This window comes from Ursus americanus, chromosome 16, assembly GCF_024610735.1.
Source record: "Ursus americanus isolate L20-20 chromosome 16, mUrsAme1.1.p, whole genome shotgun sequence".
Lineage (NCBI taxonomy): Eukaryota > Metazoa > Chordata > Mammalia > Carnivora > Ursidae > Ursus > Ursus americanus.
This window is the reverse complement of record NC_142142.1, coordinates 31729366-31746601: the sequence shown is the minus strand read 5'-3', so window position 1 is coordinate 31746601 and position 17236 is coordinate 31729366. Positions and strand designations below refer to the sequence as shown.

At 40.3% G+C, this 17236-nt stretch overlaps 1 protein-coding gene across 1 annotated transcript in view; it reads right to left on the bottom strand.

The window, feature by feature from the left end:
- Nucleotides 1–16363, bottom strand: part of SLC36A4 (solute carrier family 36 member 4) — a 59574-nt gene extending 43211 nt beyond the window's left edge. The window contains exon 1 of the mRNA XM_045790758.2: nucleotides 16191–16363. Within this exon, the coding sequence (XP_045646714.1) occupies nucleotides 16191–16242 (52 nt within the window). The 5' untranslated portion in view covers nucleotides 16243–16363. The remainder of the gene's footprint in view (nucleotides 1–16190) is intronic.
- Between the last annotated feature and the right edge of the window lie 873 nt (nucleotides 16364–17236).

Below are 17236 nucleotides of genomic sequence, written 5' to 3'. Positions count from 1 at the left end.
TGTCTACATGAGGTTTTGGCATATGATCACAGAGTTATGAGATAAAAAATGTGAATAATTGGGGCACCTGGTTGGCTCAGTCGGTTAAGCGTCTGCCTTTGGCTGGGGTCATGATTCCAGGGTTCTAGGATTGAGCCCACATCGGGCTCCTTGCTCAGCAGGGCGCCTAATTCTCCCTCTCCCTCTGCCTGCCACTCCCCCTGCTTGTGCTCTCGCTCTCTCTCTGTCAAATAAATCAATAAAATCTTTTTTAAAATGTGAATAATCAAATGAATTTTTTACCTCTTTTAGCTTCAATCATACTGTATACATAAATAGTAATCATATTTTTAAATACTTTAAGAAAATTATAGCAGGGGTGAGGGGAGGGGCAGAGGGAGAGGGAGAGAGAGAATCTTAAGCAGGCTCCACGCCCAACATGGAGCCCAACACAGGGCTCGATCTCATGACCCTGAGATTATGACAGGAGCTGAAATCAAGTGTCAGATGCTTAATCAACAAGCCATCTAGGCACCCCCCCCCAAAATGTATTCTTATATCTAACAGTTTTTAGCAAGATTGACAATGACATTAGTCATTACTGTCTGCCTCGTTCTAGTAAAATTCACTAAAGTCAAATTTATTGAGATGACCGACATGCATTAGCAAGGTTTGAAGTACAGGATATCTTAAAGAAGTGAAAGATTGTTCCGTTCAAATACATACAATAAACCTACGAACCAGACAACTGGGGTAACCTAAATAGTTAGGAATGACTGATTGACATATAATTTCTTAAAACTTTTTATTTTGGAATAATTATAAATTTATATTAAATTTGTAAGAAGAGTACAAAAAAATTCCTATGTATCCTTTACAGACTTAGCAATTTTGAACATTTTGCCATGTTTGCCTTTTCTCTCTCAAATGTGTATCACTTTCTGTACTATCTGAGAGTAGGTTACATGTATCATACCACTTTACCCTATAGTCGGCATATACTCTCTAAGAACAAGAAGTTCTTGAATATTCATATCACAGTCAACAAACTCAGTTTAATGTTGATGCAATATGTTAATCTATGTTCTGTATTCTAATATCATCAATTGTACCAACAAAGTTCTCTCAGAAATTGTTTTCAGCACAGGCTCATTTATTGGATTTAGTTGAGTTATTCTACTGGTGACCCTTGCCATTGTATCTTTTATGATGCCCTTAATCCTCCTTTTTTTCTTCCTTAATCTTTTACTATCTTGTTTGTCAGTTTTGTCAGATATCCTCTGGGGGCACCTCGGTGGCTCAGTTGGTTAAGCGTTCAACTCTTGATTTCAGCTCAGGTCATGATCTCAATGTCATGAGATCGAGCCCCGCGTTGGGATCCATGCTCAGCAGGGAGTCTGTTTTGAGATTCCCTCTTTCCCTTGGCCCCTCCCCCATCTCTAAAATAAAAAAAATAAATCTTTTAAAAAATGGTATCCTCTGAATTCCACCTACTAGTATATACTAATTAATGGTCTTATTCTACTTTTGCCATTTATTTATTTATTTCCCAGAAAACCACACTGTTCCCCACCCCCAAGAAATGCCTTTCTTCTACTCTCTCAGATTTTTTAGTTGTGCTTTATTCTGGCAATATACATGATGCTTTACACACTGTTATTCCAATCATGTCTCCACCCAGGTCTTCGACTTATATCTACAATCAGTATATTAAATACTTGCTATCAGTCCTCTGCCAAAGTGTTCTCAGTCATCCCTTGGCTGGAAGAAGTTCATTCTCTTGTGGACTATGCATCACAATGACCTGTAGGACTTGATGAAATACAAACTGATGTACCTCGCCCCGAAGCCTCTGATTCAACAGGCCTGTGCTGGGCCTGAGAATATGCATTTCTGAGTTCTCAGGTGATTCTGACGTTGCTGGTCGGGGAACCACACTTTGAGAACTACTGCTCTAGTAGATTCTTGAGGATGGGCTTATGGGCACAGAACCTCCCTAAGTTCTCACATGCTTTAAACTGTTTTTCCATAGCCTCGATATGAAGGACAGCTAGACAGAACACCTTTGACTCACACCCTCTATCCTTGAGTTTCTTGAAAATGCTGTTCCACTCTTGCCTTGATATATAAGCTACTCTTGAGAAGTCTGATGCCAAACTAATTTTCTCAGCCATAACATACTGTGTCCTTTTTGCTTGAGATCCTGAGGAATTTTTCTTTAAGATCTAATGGTTTTACTATGATATGTCTTGGGTTTAAGCATTCTGAGTCAATTTTCCCAGGGACACAGTGGGCCTGGTTGATATGTAGATTTAGGTTTTCTCTCATTTCTGGAAATTTTTCTTGGATTATAGCTCTGAATATTTGTTTAGTTCAAATATTTTGTTTTTCTTCTTTAGAGATTCCAATTATATGTCAGATCTCCTTTGCCTGTCTTCCATTTCAACCACTTTCTCTTTGACCCTTTTGATGTCTTCCTTTACCTCATTTAAATTCTCCTTTGAAATTAAATGAGTCTATTAAATTTTCATTTCAATATGTTCTCCCTTGAACACCTTGTACTTTATTATTTATTTATGATTTTTCCTACTGCTAGGCAGTTCATGGACAGGGATTCTAATTTGAGAGTAGTGCCTTCTGTTGGCATAGGAAAGTTCAGTTTCTGTAAGGGATGATGCTGACTTACTGGGGTTACAGGGAGTAATTGGTATGTCTCTGGTTCTCTTTCATTTCTGCAGGATATTCAATTCTCTACCCACACCCTACCCCTCACCCCTTACTTCCTTCTTTCTCTTCACCTCCAGGTATCAGAGGGACATCTCAACTACACCTTTTATTTCCTTCTCCTCCAGAAGCAATGTTTTGCCAAGGCTACTGTACTTCTACACCTCCTAATCCCCTCTCCTCTTTTCCAGAGATTCTAAAGATGCCTCTTTAGAGAGTTCTTGCAGGAGCAAAAGGAACTCTGAAATTTGCTGTTTATTTTTCTACTTATAGATAATGTGAGGTTTGTAGTATCTTGGTCTCCTACTAATGCTAAAAGAACAACTTCATGAATGGTTTACTTGTGCTCCTTTTTCAATTAACAGGCTTTGGGCGGAGGACACATAAAAAGATTAGGATTTAGGTCACCTCCATTAACCCAATGATAACTAGAACTCATGATAACAGTTTTTCATAAAAGTAAAGTTATGCTTTAAGATACTGGAAGATGTTTTAGCTTCATAATATATATTTTTGTAATGCATTTTGAAATCAGGAAGTATGATCAGCTTTGTTCTTCTTTTTCAAGTTTGTTTTAGGTATTTGGGGTCTTTTGTAATTAAAACAGTATGATACTGGCATAAAGATAGACATATAGACCAATGAAACAGAATACAGAGCCCAGAAATCAATCTATGCACATATGGTCAACTGATCTTTGACAAGGGTGCCAGGAATACACAGTTGGGAAAAAGTCTCTTTAACAAATGGTCCCAGAAAAACTGAAAATCCACATGCACAAGAATGAAAGTGGATCTTTATCTTATACCATACACAAAAATCTACCGTAATGTAGGAAAGACTTAAATACTTGAAAAACCTTCAGACATTAGTTTTGGCAATGATTTCATGGATATGACACCAAAAGCACAGGCAACAAAAGCAAAATAGGCAAGTGGGACTACGTCAAACTAAAAAGCTTCTGCACAACAAAACAATCAACATAGTGAAAAGCCAACCTACAGAATGGGAGAGAATATTTGCAAACTATATATTTGATAAAGGGTTAATTTCCAAAATACATAAGAAACTCCTACAACTCAAGAGCAAAAAACCCTAGAGATCCAATTAAAAAATTGGTTAAAGATTTGAACAGATATTTCTCCAAAGAAGATATACAAATGGTCAACGGGTTTAAGAAAAGTTGTTCAATGTCACTAAGCATCAGAGAAATGCAAATTAAAACCACAATAAAATATCACTTCATACATGTTAGGGTGGCCATTATTAAAAAACAACAGGCCACAAGTATTGGTGAGGATGTGGCAAAATTGGAACCCTTGTACACAGTTAGTGGGAAAGCAAAATATTGCAGCTGTGAAGGAAAACAGTAGAGAGATTCCTCAAAAAATTAAAAGCAGAATTACCATATGACCCCACAGTTCCACTTCTGAGTATTTATCCAACAGCACTGAAATCAGGAACCTGAAGAGATGCTAGTGCTCCCATGCTCAGTTTAGTGCTAATCACAATAGCCAGCATGTAGAAACAATGTGCACTGACAGATAAATAAAAGAGGATGTATACATACAGTGGAATATTATTTAGCCTTTAAAAAGAAATTCTGCAATATGCAACAACATGGGTGAACCTTGAAGACATTATGCTAAATGAAATCGGCTAATCATGTAAGTTCAAATACCACAATTCCACCTATATGAGGAATCTAAAATAGTCAAACTCATAGAAGCAAAGATTAGTGTGGTGGTTGCCAGTGGGGAGGGGAGAACAGAGAGTTGCTAATCAATATGTATGAAATTTCAGTGATGCAAGATGAGTAAGTTCTAGAGATCTGACATACAACATTGTGCCTAGGGACGACGATACTGTATTGTACACTGAATACCTGTTAAGAGGCCAGATCTCATGATAAGTGTTCATACTACAATTTAAAAAGCAAGACACTGGAAAAAATGCTTGGAAATAGTCTATTCTTATGTCATCTAAATATTCTTCCTCTAGGGGCACCTGGGTGGCTCAGTTGGTTAAGCACCCAACTCTTGATTTTGGCCGACTCTTGATTTTGACTCAAGTCATGATCTCGGGCTCCTGGGATGGAGCCCCACATCAGGCTCTACACTCAGTGGCAAGTCTACTTAAGATTCTCTCTTCCTTTCCCTCTGCCCCTCCCCCACTTACTCCCACACTCTCTCTCTAAAGCAAATAAATAAATCTCTTTAAAAATATCATCTTCCTCTAATAATGTTACTAATATGTGTAAAGTAAAATTCAATGAATTATCAAAAGTTCCAAATGCCTAGAGTCTAAATTAATGAGGATTTTCTATGATTCAAGTCCCCTAACTTTGCCTTTGGGTAGGTTTTCTAACCTTTTGATCTGCAGAACATTCTCCACAGACTATTTTGCAGGATTTCCTAGTTTCTTTTGCTTCAGTATCAAGAGTGGCTCAGCCTCAACCTGTGCACAGTGAAAATTAAGTGTTTCTCAGTACTAGAGAGCTAATACTGGGATATCTACTATACCACATTTATTCTAGCATCTATTAATATTACAGATCATGTTCATCTTTTGTTTAAACAGATTCTACAACCTTTTCTGTTCTACTCTATACAAAGAAAATTGATACTTTACCTTGTAAAACCACTATATTAGTTTGCTAGGCCTGCCATAACAAGGTACTACAAAGTGGGTGGCTTAAACAACAGAAATTTATTATCAAGCAGTTCTGGAGGCTAGAAGTCCAAAATGAAGATGGTGGCATGGCTGGTTCCTTCTGAGACCTCGGAGAGAAGGATCAGTTCCAGGCTTTCCTCCTTGGCTTACAGATGGCTGTCTTCAAGTTCACAGGGCATTCTCCCCGTATGTGTGTCTATGTCTTAATTTCCCCTTATTATAAGGACACAAGTCATAGTGGATTAGTGGCCCATGCCACTCCAGTGTGGCCTTATCTTAACTAATTATATCTACAATGATTCTATTGTCAAATAAGCTCACTTAGGGACCAAAGGTTAGGACTTCAATATGAATTTAATCGGTAACAATCATCACTCTTCGTTGCATCTCTTTAAACAGAAATGTGTTAATATTTTCATTCCAAAACTTATTCCATTGCCCTTGCTGACTCTTGAGTTCATTTGCATTTTTTATTCATTCAGCTACTCAAATTGTCAAATTATTTGAACTCTCTAATTTCTTTCTGCCAGAGGATGTACAGGATGTTTTGTGCATTACTAAGCACACTATTTAAGTTCTCCATAAAGATAGTTATCACTACCAATATTTCAAAAAATTGAACCACCTATTATTTGAAGCATACCTCCCAAGAGATCACAGCAGGAACGGGAAGTCAGAAAAAAAGTTTTCTCACAACTTAAAAAAATATGAAGTCTGAAGGATAAGTTTACTTTTAATGGCATCACCAGATAATTCATTTTAAATATTTTTTAGTTAAACCTGAATATCTAGAAGTGTTAAAATAATCTATAAGTACTAGTTCTACTACTTCTATAATTCAAAGAATCAAGTTTTTAAAATAGAATTACAAGGTACACTGAAATTCCCAACCAAAAGTTAGCTGGGCTCTCAGTCAGTCTTCACAATTTACACTGAGTAGCAACTGTCTTAATTTTAACAGTGTAATGTCTTATGGTTTAAATTCTTCCCTACTTCTTAAATTCATTATTTCTCAATTTTATGTGGTTTAGGAAACATTAAATATGACTTACATGAAAAATAACTTTTCACATATATTTCTTTGGTCTAAGTCCATTTGTCTCACCCCTCACCTTTAAAACCTTCATAAAAATTTAATAATTCCAGGAAGCTTCTTGAACTATAACAATGAAATTAAAGAGTCAGTTTTTTAAAGTTGAAACTATTTGAAATAAAAATAACTCTTAATGTTAGGAATTTAAGAAGTACATATTTATAAACTGTTTGAATTGACCATTTTTTTTTTAAAGATTTTATTTACCTATTTGAGAGAGAGAGTGCAAGCTGGGGAGAGAGGCAGAGGGAGAGGAAGAAGCAGACTCCCTGCTGAGCAGGGAGCCCAATGTGGGACTCAATCCTAGGACCCTGGGATCATGACCTGAGCCAAAGGCAGACACTTAACAGACTGAGCCACCTAGGCACCCCTCAAATCTACCATTAAAGCGTTGTGACACATTAGCAGCTAAGTTCTAAGTATATGCATAAATGTATTTTTAAAAACTACATTTAAAGAAATAACTCTCTAAGACTTTCTCTGCAGTCTGGCCTATATTATTTCAGTAACATTACATACTAAGAAATATGTATCTGTTAAATGAAGTAAACTAAGAGTAGGTGAAGAAATCAGGTTTTAGGGCTGATTATATTAGCTTGAATGATACAAAATAGTTATTGAATCTAAAGAATACATTAAAAGACACCTAACTACAAATATCTGGGAAAGTGATATACTCATATACTTAAAAAGTTGCATCTTTAAATCGTAAGAGCCCACTGAAGCCTAGATTTCTGAGGATGAGGTTTATTGAAAAATAGAGTTGACCAGTCACTTATAACTTTTAGAAGCTCCAGGTAATACTTAAATACAAAATAAGAAACTGTATTTTTGTTCCAAAGTTTGGCATACAGTGTAGGAAAATGCAGTAATTATTGTTTTCTTATATTTAACTCTTGAATTCTTTAGGAAAGGTTTTAGCATTGGCATAAGCCATGAGAATGAGTGGGACATTCCAGATTGGAGAGTATGTACCGCTGTGATTATCTTTAGAGTTATTTAATGCATATGTATATGGCAGAAGGTTAGCTGGAAAGCTTGAAAAGATTTTCTGGACCGTGCTAAGGACTCTGGACTTGATCTTATAGCTGTGAAAGCCGGAGAAAGAATTCAGGTTGAAATGATCAGACCTGCATGTGGGTAGCATCACCTTGGCAGTAGTGTCAAGGATCAACTGGAAAAACGGCAGCATTAAAATCGGAGAGACCAATCAGAACACAGCGCAGGCTAGAGATTGGTAAGGGCTTGAGTTAAGTAAGTTTGGTTGAAGAGAAAGGAATGATTATTTAGAGGAAAGAAACAATAAGACTCATTAACCAACTAGATGTGGAAGATAACGGAGTAGAGGATGCTTCCTAGGGGACTGTCGCGGAGCAAACTGAACGGATGCTGAGATCCCTGAGAAAGGAAACACAGGGAGACAGTGGCGTGTGGTCCAGAGCCCCTGATCACAAATGTAAAAGCCTGGGTTGAATCCCAATCCTACCAGTACTAGTTCTGGGAATCAGAGCTAGTCTGGTGACTTTAATTCTGCCATAGGGAATGACTTCTCTTCCCTTAGTGGCCTTTTTTCTCTTGCTTCTGGCCTTCACATATGCTGTTCCCTCCTGAATCATACTCTATTCTCCCATTCCCTGTTCTTCCCTTCCAGCTTTGACTACTTTGTCTAACTATTCCTTGCTCATCTTTCAGGTCTCAGTTTAGACGCCACTTCTTCCCAGTAGCTTCCTTAGCCCCAAGTCTGGCTTAAGTCTCTCCCCCAGGTGTTCCCACAGCACCCTACAATCCTCCTGTAATATACTGTATTGTAATGGCCCATTCTATTCGTCTGCATTCTCCATGAAGTGACAGCAATGATGTCTGACTTGTCTGCTAGTGTGTCCTTAATATTTGTAACATAGTAGGTGCTCAACAAATGAAGAAATAAATGCATAAAAGAGAAAGCAGCATGTTAGGGAGAAAATACAAGTTTTAATTTTTAAATCATGCTACCTGAAATTATATCCTGAATGAGCAGTTAGAAGCAGGGTCTAGAAGTAAGGAGAAAATTTGGGGCTAAATAGAAAGACTTGAGAATTACATCAGAATGCAGGTAATAAATAACTGGGATCAAAAGGCAGGATGAAGTCACTCAGAGATTGTATGGAGAAGAATAGAGCTGAAGAAAGAATAACAGAGATCCACTAACATTTTAAATTCAAGTAAAAAGTTGACAAAAGTAACTGAAAAGGAATGATCAAAGCCTCCACTGAGTCTGGTACAACAGACATCTAAAATTGTAAGTAAAAGATTGAAGTTTTCAAATCAGTCTTGTCAAGAACCACAATCCCTTTCTGGTGAACAGTTTCTGGCTCAGGTTCAAGGAAGGCAGCACCACTCACCACGTCCTCCCCTGGGTTATTTCACACTGTCATGTCACCGTAACCTCTCTGATCTCATCTCCTACTACTCTTTCCACTGCTCACTCCTCTGAATGTTCACTCCTTGTTGGACAGGTAGAGGCGGGAAGAATTGTGTTCCATCGTCTCTCCTGGAACCATTCCATTGTAGAAAACCAGAAAGATGTGTATATGGAAGTAGTTAGTAGGAGGTTTTGGACTGAATGTTTGTGTCTCCCTAAAATTCATGCATTAAAACCCTATCCCCCAATGGGATAGTGTTGGGAGATAGGGCCTTTGGCATGTAATGGGGGTTAGATAAAGTCCTAAGGGCAGAGCCGTATGATGGGATTATTGTCCTTCTAAGAAGAGGACACTTCTTACCATGTGAGGACACAGCAAGAAGACGGCCAATTGGTAAACCAGGAAGAAGGCTCTCACCAGGAACTGAATCAGCTGGCATTTGTTCTCGGACTTCCCCCACCTTCAGAACCACGAGAAAGAAATGTCTGTGGCTTAAGTCACCCAACTGAGGGTATTTTGTTCTAAAAGCCTGAGCTGAGTAAGACACAAGAGTTGCCCTTCTTGGCACAATAAATTCTGATGGCTTGCCTTTTGACTTGCTAGACAAGAGAGCAGTGGCGAGTAACGAAGACAGCTTTGTGCACGTGAGCACTGCCCGCAGAGCACACGCCAGAGGCCGTGTAGAGGCATGAGTCCACCACAGACTTGTCAAGAGCCTCTACAAATGGACTGTCATGGCCTCTCCTAACATCTACTGCCAGGAGCACCCCCCCCCCCATTCCAAAGGTCTGTGCCTTCTGACGGAATGTAGTCATGCAAGAGCTTGCCATCCTTTTCCATTCAGTTTCACAAATGTTAACACTCAATATGTGTCAGGCACTATAAAATGCTGGGAATAAAGCAATCCCTACAACTGACAGAAATTCCTGCCCTCATGGAGCTCAAATTCTAGTAAAGGGAAGAGACAATAAGTAAGTAACATAGGGAGCATTCCTAGTGTTAAATACTCAGAAGGAAAATAAGGAGGGAAAGCCTGTAGTTTTAGTTAGGACAGACAAATTAGGCCTCATGCAGAAAGAAGGATTTTAAAACACGCCCGAAGGAGGAGGGGGTGGTAAATACTGCAGATATCTGGGGGAACAGCAATCGGGAAGTGGGAACAAAAAAGGCAAAGGCTCTGAGGATGCAGAGAGCCTGGTGTGTTCAAGGAGGAGGAGGCCAGAGTAACCAGAGGGGAGGGAACAAAGAGGAGAGGAGAGGAGATCAGAGGTAACAGAGAACAGATGCTACTCCGCTTTGCAGACCACCCTGAGTGACAGGAAAGCCCTACAGCAGTGTTGTACGACAGAAAGGTAACGTGAGCCACTAATTTAACTTTTTCTAATATTCACATTTTTAAAAAGAGGGAAAAGCAATAGGTAAAATTAATTTAATAACATACCTTATGCAACTCAATAGATCCAAAATATTATCATTTCAAAGATTTTATTTATTTATTTGACAGAGAAAGGGAACACAAGCAGGGCGAGTGGGAGAGGAAGAAGCAGACTCCCAGTGGAGGAGCCTGATGTGGGGCTCGATCCCAAGACTCTGGGATCACGCCCTGAGCCAAAGCAGACACTTAGTGACTGAGCCACCCAGGAACCCCCAAAATATTATCATTTCAAAATGCAATCAACATAAAAAATTACTAACCAAATATTTTACATTCTATTTTCATACTAAGTCTTAGATATCCAGTGTGTATTACATTTACAGCAGATTTTAATTCAGACAAACTGCATTTCAAATGCACATAGGGCTAAAGACGATTGCATTAGACAACACAGCAATAGAGAGTTTTGTGCAGAGGAGTGATATGATCTGATTTGTATTTTAACCAGGGCCTACCTGCTCATGTGTAAAATGAGAGTAGTAACTTCTACCTCACAGGGGTTTTATGGTAATGAAATGAGATAACATTGAGGAAGCCAGGCCTAGTCCTTGGCAGTAAGTCATCAATAAATACTAGTTTTCTTCCCCTTCCTACACAATGATAGATTTTTAAGATTTTTTTTTTTTATTTGAGAGAGAGAGAGAGAGCAGAGAGAGCACACAAGCAGTGAGGAGGGGCAAAGAGAAACGGAGAAGTAGACTCCCTGCTAAGCAGGGCGCCTGACACCGCACAACCCCAGGACCCTGAGATCATGACCAGAGCCGAAGGCGGACACTTAACCTACTGAGCCACCCAGCGCCTCGAGAGATAATTTTTTTAAAAGATTTATTTATTTATTCTTACTTGAGAGACAGTGCACACACGTGCACGGGGTGTGGGGAGAAGGGGAAGAGGGAAAGAGAATCTTAGGCAGACTCTGTGCTCAGCAGGGCTCAATCTCATGACCCTGAGATCATGACCTGAGCTGAAACCAAGAGTCAGGTGTTTAACCAACTGCATTACCCAGGAGCCCCCACGATGATATATTAGAAGCAAATTATGCTGCATAGGATTTTAAATGTAAATCTTTGGCAAGAAATTAGTTAACTTACTACCAATAATCAATAATTGTGAGCATTTATGAGCTACAAACTGTGCTATAATACCAAGCAGGCAAAATACGTTATGCCAGCCAGAAGGAAATAGAGACTAGAGGAAGCCACAAACACTTAAAAACCTAACATGGTAAAAGCTTTAACAAAGTTAAGAAGGAATAAAATCAGAACACTTGTGCAACATAATTAGAAGTTAGAAAATACAATTTACGGGGCGCCTGGGTGGCACAGCGGTTCAGCGTCTGCCTTCGGCTCAGGGCGTGATCCCGGCGTTACGGGATCCAGCCCCACATCAGGCTCCTCTGCTATGAGCCTGCTTCTTCCTCTCCCACTCCCCCTGCTTGTGTTCCCTCTCTCACTGGCTGTCTCTCTCTCTGCCGAATAAATAAAATCTTAAAAAAAAAAAAAAAAAAAAAGAAAATACAATTTACATTATATACAAAGTCTATTATTTGTCAAAGTCTTGCTGTAATTTTTGGCCAAGTACTAAACTGGCAATTCTAAAAAGTGTTTGTGATTACCATAGGTAAGAATTAACAACGCCTTATAAGATAAAATACTACTAAGCAATGGATATCAAACTACCTGAACACAGTTATTTCTATTTATAAATGGAAAAATTATATATGAAGAAGAGACACAAGCTTCATTCAATATTATATACCATACATGATATGCCATACATATACATGAATGGTGCATAAAACTGGAACATTCTTAAATTAGGCAGTACTTGTATGATCTCTTACACTGCCCAGACAATTGTCTCAACCTCAATCTCCTAACCTAAAATCAACCTAAATTTCTAATTGTAGTTAGAATTAAAGTAAATCACATTAATTTAGCAATATGTCTTGAAATTTTAAAAATGTTTCTCCTAGTAATTCCACTTCTGACAAGCCAGTATATAGAAAAAAGGATTTCTGCACAAAGATGTTGATTGAAACATTTGCGTTGAAAATTTGGAAACAACCTAAATGCGCAACAATCAGGAAATTGCTAAATTAACTACAGGACCTCCACTTTATAAAGTATTACACTGACACTGAATTACAGTTTTGAAGTCTTAGTAAAACAGGGAAAAGTATATCATGCTGAGTGTGAAAAAGCTGGATAATCACAATACAAATCCAATGTTTTAAAAAGTTAATTTAAAACGGAAGCAAGGAAATAGATCAAAAATGGGAATAAGGGGCGCCTGGGTGGCTCAGTCAGTTAAGCACCCAATTCTTGATTTTAGCTCGGGTCATGATCTCAGGGTCATGAGAGTGAGCCTGTGTCAGTCTCCACACTCAGCGTCCAGTTGACTTGAGAGTCTCTCCCTCTCCCTCTGCCCCTCCCCCTGCTAACTCTTTCTTTCTCTCTCTAAAATAAATAAATAAATTTTTTAAAAAATGGGAATAAGTTAACAAGGATAGAGATGTGCAATGGGATCATGAGTATCTTTTACTGTCTTTCTCTGGAAAATGCAAAAAAAAAAAGAAGAAAGTAATAAACGTATTACTTTTATAATAGCAAAATAAAGCAAATCACTTACATTTTGACAATGGACAAACTAAAAGTAGAAATAATTTCTTTTTTTAACACAACATAATGTAGCTATCTAAATCTACAAACTACTATATATGTAAGATGGAAACAGTAACTATCTTATTCATTTCTGAAGTGGTAAAAACACGCACTGCAAGAATCCTTCCAGAGGTCCCCACTGCCTATGGAATAAAGTGTAGTTCTTAAGCTATACAAAAGGCTATTTGTACAGCTTAAGGAAACCTGTATCTTAACATCTCTACCAGTGCATTTTACATAGATATCAATTTTTAAAAATCTTTTTAAAATTAAATAATATTTGGTCATTGTAGAAAATCAGAATATATATAAATAAGCAACATTTTTGAAATTAAAATTACCTCACCACCCAGAAATAACCACTGGTAACATTTTAGAGTATACACAAATACATTACTCCTATATGTTTCTCATTCAGTCTCACGGCTTTAAATACTATCTACATGCTGATGACTGCCAAATTTATATCTCTAGACCAGACCTCTCGCTAACTCTAGAAATAAATCTAATTGCCTACTCAACATCTGTTTGAGTATCCTCCCAACATGGCAGCTGGCTTCCCCCCAAGTGGGAGTGATCCAAAAAAGAGGGAACAAGGCACAATGTCTTTTAGGATCTGGCTTTGAAGTCACACATTAACACTTTACCATCATCTATCCATTAGAAGCAAGTTACTAAATCCAGGCCACACTCCAAAGAAAGAAAATTAAGTTCTTCCTCTTAAAGAGACAAACATCAAAAAAACTGTAGACATTCTATAAAACCACCGTAACATCCTATTTAATGGCAATGTAATTTCATTCTTCTGGATATTCGGGTCCTTGGAATCATCTTCGTTTCCTGTTTCACTAAACCCCTATCCAGTCTGTTAGGAAATCATGCTGGTTCTACTTGCAAGTACAACCAGAGTCTAACCATCTCTCTCCACTCCCACTGCTACAACCATACTTCTGTGAGGAACATGTACATCTCTTTCTTGCCTTTCAGAAATACCCATCTGCTTCTACTTCTGCCCCTTACAGTCTGTTCTTCACATAGCAGCCAGTGTAATCCTTAAGTCAGATCATGTCCCTTCTCTGCTGAAACCCTGCTGAAACCCTGCACTGGCTCCCCATTCTCTCAGCATAAAAGCCAAAGTCTTCACATAACCGCCAAGACCCTACGTAACCTAGCCGCGTCACCATCTCCATCACTGTGTTTCAGCCACCTTAGCCTCCTTGCTTGCTATTTGTCTTTATTCTACCTGTTTTTTCTACCTGCAATGTCTTTGCCCAGATACCCACTTGACTAGTTCCCTCATCCCCTCCAGGTCTTTACACAAACCTCACCTCTTCAATATGATCCATCCTGACCATTTTATAAGATACTTTAACTGTCCAGCCCCGACCCTGACTTCTGATTTCTTGTACTCTGCCCTTTTTTCCACAGCACTTTTCACTCAACATAATATATAGCTAGTTGATTATTATCTTTACTGTTTCCTGTCTGCTTCCTCTTACTAGAATACAAGCCCTAGAAGAACAGCAATCTTGATCTGTGTTGTTCAGATGTATCCCAAGTGCCTAACACAGTGTCGGGCATAGAGGAGAAGCTTGTTGAGTATGTGCTGAATGAGCAGACGTAACTTTTAAAAAATAATTTGGAACCTTTTCTTGGTTAATAAACATGTGTATGGTAAACATCTTCCCATACTACTTTTAATGGGTATTCAGTACACGACTATAAGGCTATATCACAATTTACCTAAACATTTTCCTTTAATTGGACATTTAGAAAGTTACCAGATTTTCTCAACTACAAATAAAGTAGTGAACATTTCTCGATGTAAGTACTTGTTACATGGCTTATTTCCTTGGGAAATATTTCTAGAAGTAAAGCTGCTGGGTCAAAGGATATGTGCATTTTTAAGGATAAATACATTACACTGCTTTAACCAGCAACGCATAAGAATGCACGTTTCTCCACGTCCTAAGATGTGTTGTTAGTGAATTTAAAACAGATAAACAGATAAATTTAAAACAGATAAAACAGATAAATTTAAAACAGATAAACAGATCATGGGTTCTGCCATTAATTTGCTTAAAATTACTGTAATGGGGATAATAATAGCATCTACCTCACCAATTGTGTTAAAGATTAAAGGAAACAATGCATATGTAAAGCACTTAGCCCGCTGCTTGACACACAGTAAACAATCAATAAAATGCTAGGTTTATTTCTACCATTATTATGACTTGAAAGAAATTACCTGCAAAGTGCCCTGCCCATTATTACAGGAACGCCAACCTATTAGTGACTATAATGAAGTGTTGCTTTAAAGCTCAACTTTAAAAAAAAAAAAATCATTTTATCATTCAGCGTCGAATTAAAAATATTCCTAAATACAACGCATATAACTGGGCGGAACAATGACATTACTATCCTGATCCTTGCTTTGTTTTCCTCTTGACATCAGGAAACCATAAACAATGTTTTGCATTCCCAGTCACCAGGAAGATAAGACCAGGTAAGACCAGAGGACCGCAGGAAAACAAACTTGGGCATGTGAGCTAGCTACAGGTATCTCCGGTGCGGTCTGGTCAGCACGTCGCGCTCGCCACTCCGGGGGTGGCACAGGGTGAATGAAGGATTCACCCGGGGCTCCGAACGGGGCTGCGGCGTTTGAAAGCCTTCAAGCATCACTGGAGAAAACGGCGAGAGTCACAGCGCAGGCTTTCTCTTGCCTTTGAGGTGTATACACAACGCACCCCAACCCCCAACACACACACATACACACACACACACACACACACACACACACACACCCGCGCGCGCGCGCCCATCCGATGCCCTTTGTAGGCCCCGCTTGTCGCCAGCCCAGCTCTCTGGTCAGCGGGTTCCTGCTCGGGTGCGGTCCCGAGGTCAGTCACCTCCCGAGCCTCTGCTCCCCCCACGTTCCGGGGAGGTTTGCTCCGCTGAGTTTTTAGTTCAAACCCGTGCCAGACCCACAACCCCAAGAGCCTCGACGAGAAACAGCCAGTGGCCGCGGGAAAGCCCCCCGCGACTGTCCGGGTCCGGCGACCCGCCACTCGGACCCGGATGCGGCCGGGCCCCGCGCGTGGGGAGGGGCGGCGGCCCGGCGCCAGCACCCGCCTCCCCGGCCGAGGCCGAGCGGCGGCCCGGAGCCCGGGCGCATCCCGCTGGCACGCGGCCCCGCGCCTCTGCCGGCACGCAGCACCCACCGAGCTCCTCGCGCCCCGCCGCCTCGGCCGCCGCCGGCGCCGCCGCTTCCATCTCTCCGGGGTCTCCAGGACGCCGCCGCCCCGGAGCGCGCTCTCCCGCCGCTGCGTGGCCCGCGACAGGCGGAGGCCTTCCAGCCGAGCGCGACCCACGCCCAGCGCCCGCCTCCCGGCCCCGGGCACCCCACCCGCGCGGCGAGGAGCATGCGCAGTGACGCGGCCCGGCCCGCCGCGGTGCTGGCGCGCGAGGGGCCCCCCTGGGGCTCGCGGGGCGCTGCGGGCCAGCAGCACTGGGGCAGGAGACCCGAGTGAGGGAAGGCGGGGCGGAGGAGGGCGGGATAACCGGAGAGAGGGGGCGCCTTGGAGATCGCCGGATGAGAGCTTAGAGCTGGCGGGGCCCCAGACCTGTAGTTCCCTGGAGCACTTTAAAGGTGACCACGAACTTAAATTTGAGGAGCCCATCTATTTGCAAGGCTTTAGCATCTGTAAGGCACCCGGGAGAACTCAGAGGAGGAGGGGGTTGTCCCCTATCCGTGTTGGAGTTCTGACTGTACCTTGGTTATCCATCTTCCTGTGCCCCTGTTTAGAGAGATATAGGATGCCCTCACGTTTAGGATTTAATTTAATAAAATAGTTTCACTTTAAGGATTTTTCAGTGCCCTCCAAAAATATTTCACATTGACCTCATGGCTGAAAGAAAATGAAGGTTAAGAATAATTATACTGATGTGGTGTCAAATATTCTTAAGCACTATACATAATTCTAATGACAGTCCTATGAGATAATTCTAATATTCATATCCATTTTACAGATGAGGGAACTAAGGCACACAAAGCTAAGTAACTTGCCCAAGGACAGTGAATTAATAAATGGCAAAGATGGAATTCTGTCTGCAGCCAGAGCTGGGGCTCTCAACCAATATACAAAGCTGACCTCTCAGGTGTGTATCAATTAATATTTGATGAATCAATAGATGAAGCAAGCTTTTGGTTTGAAAGGAAAATATTTTAATTTTGAAAATGCTTTTTTTTTTCTTTTTGTCATTTCAT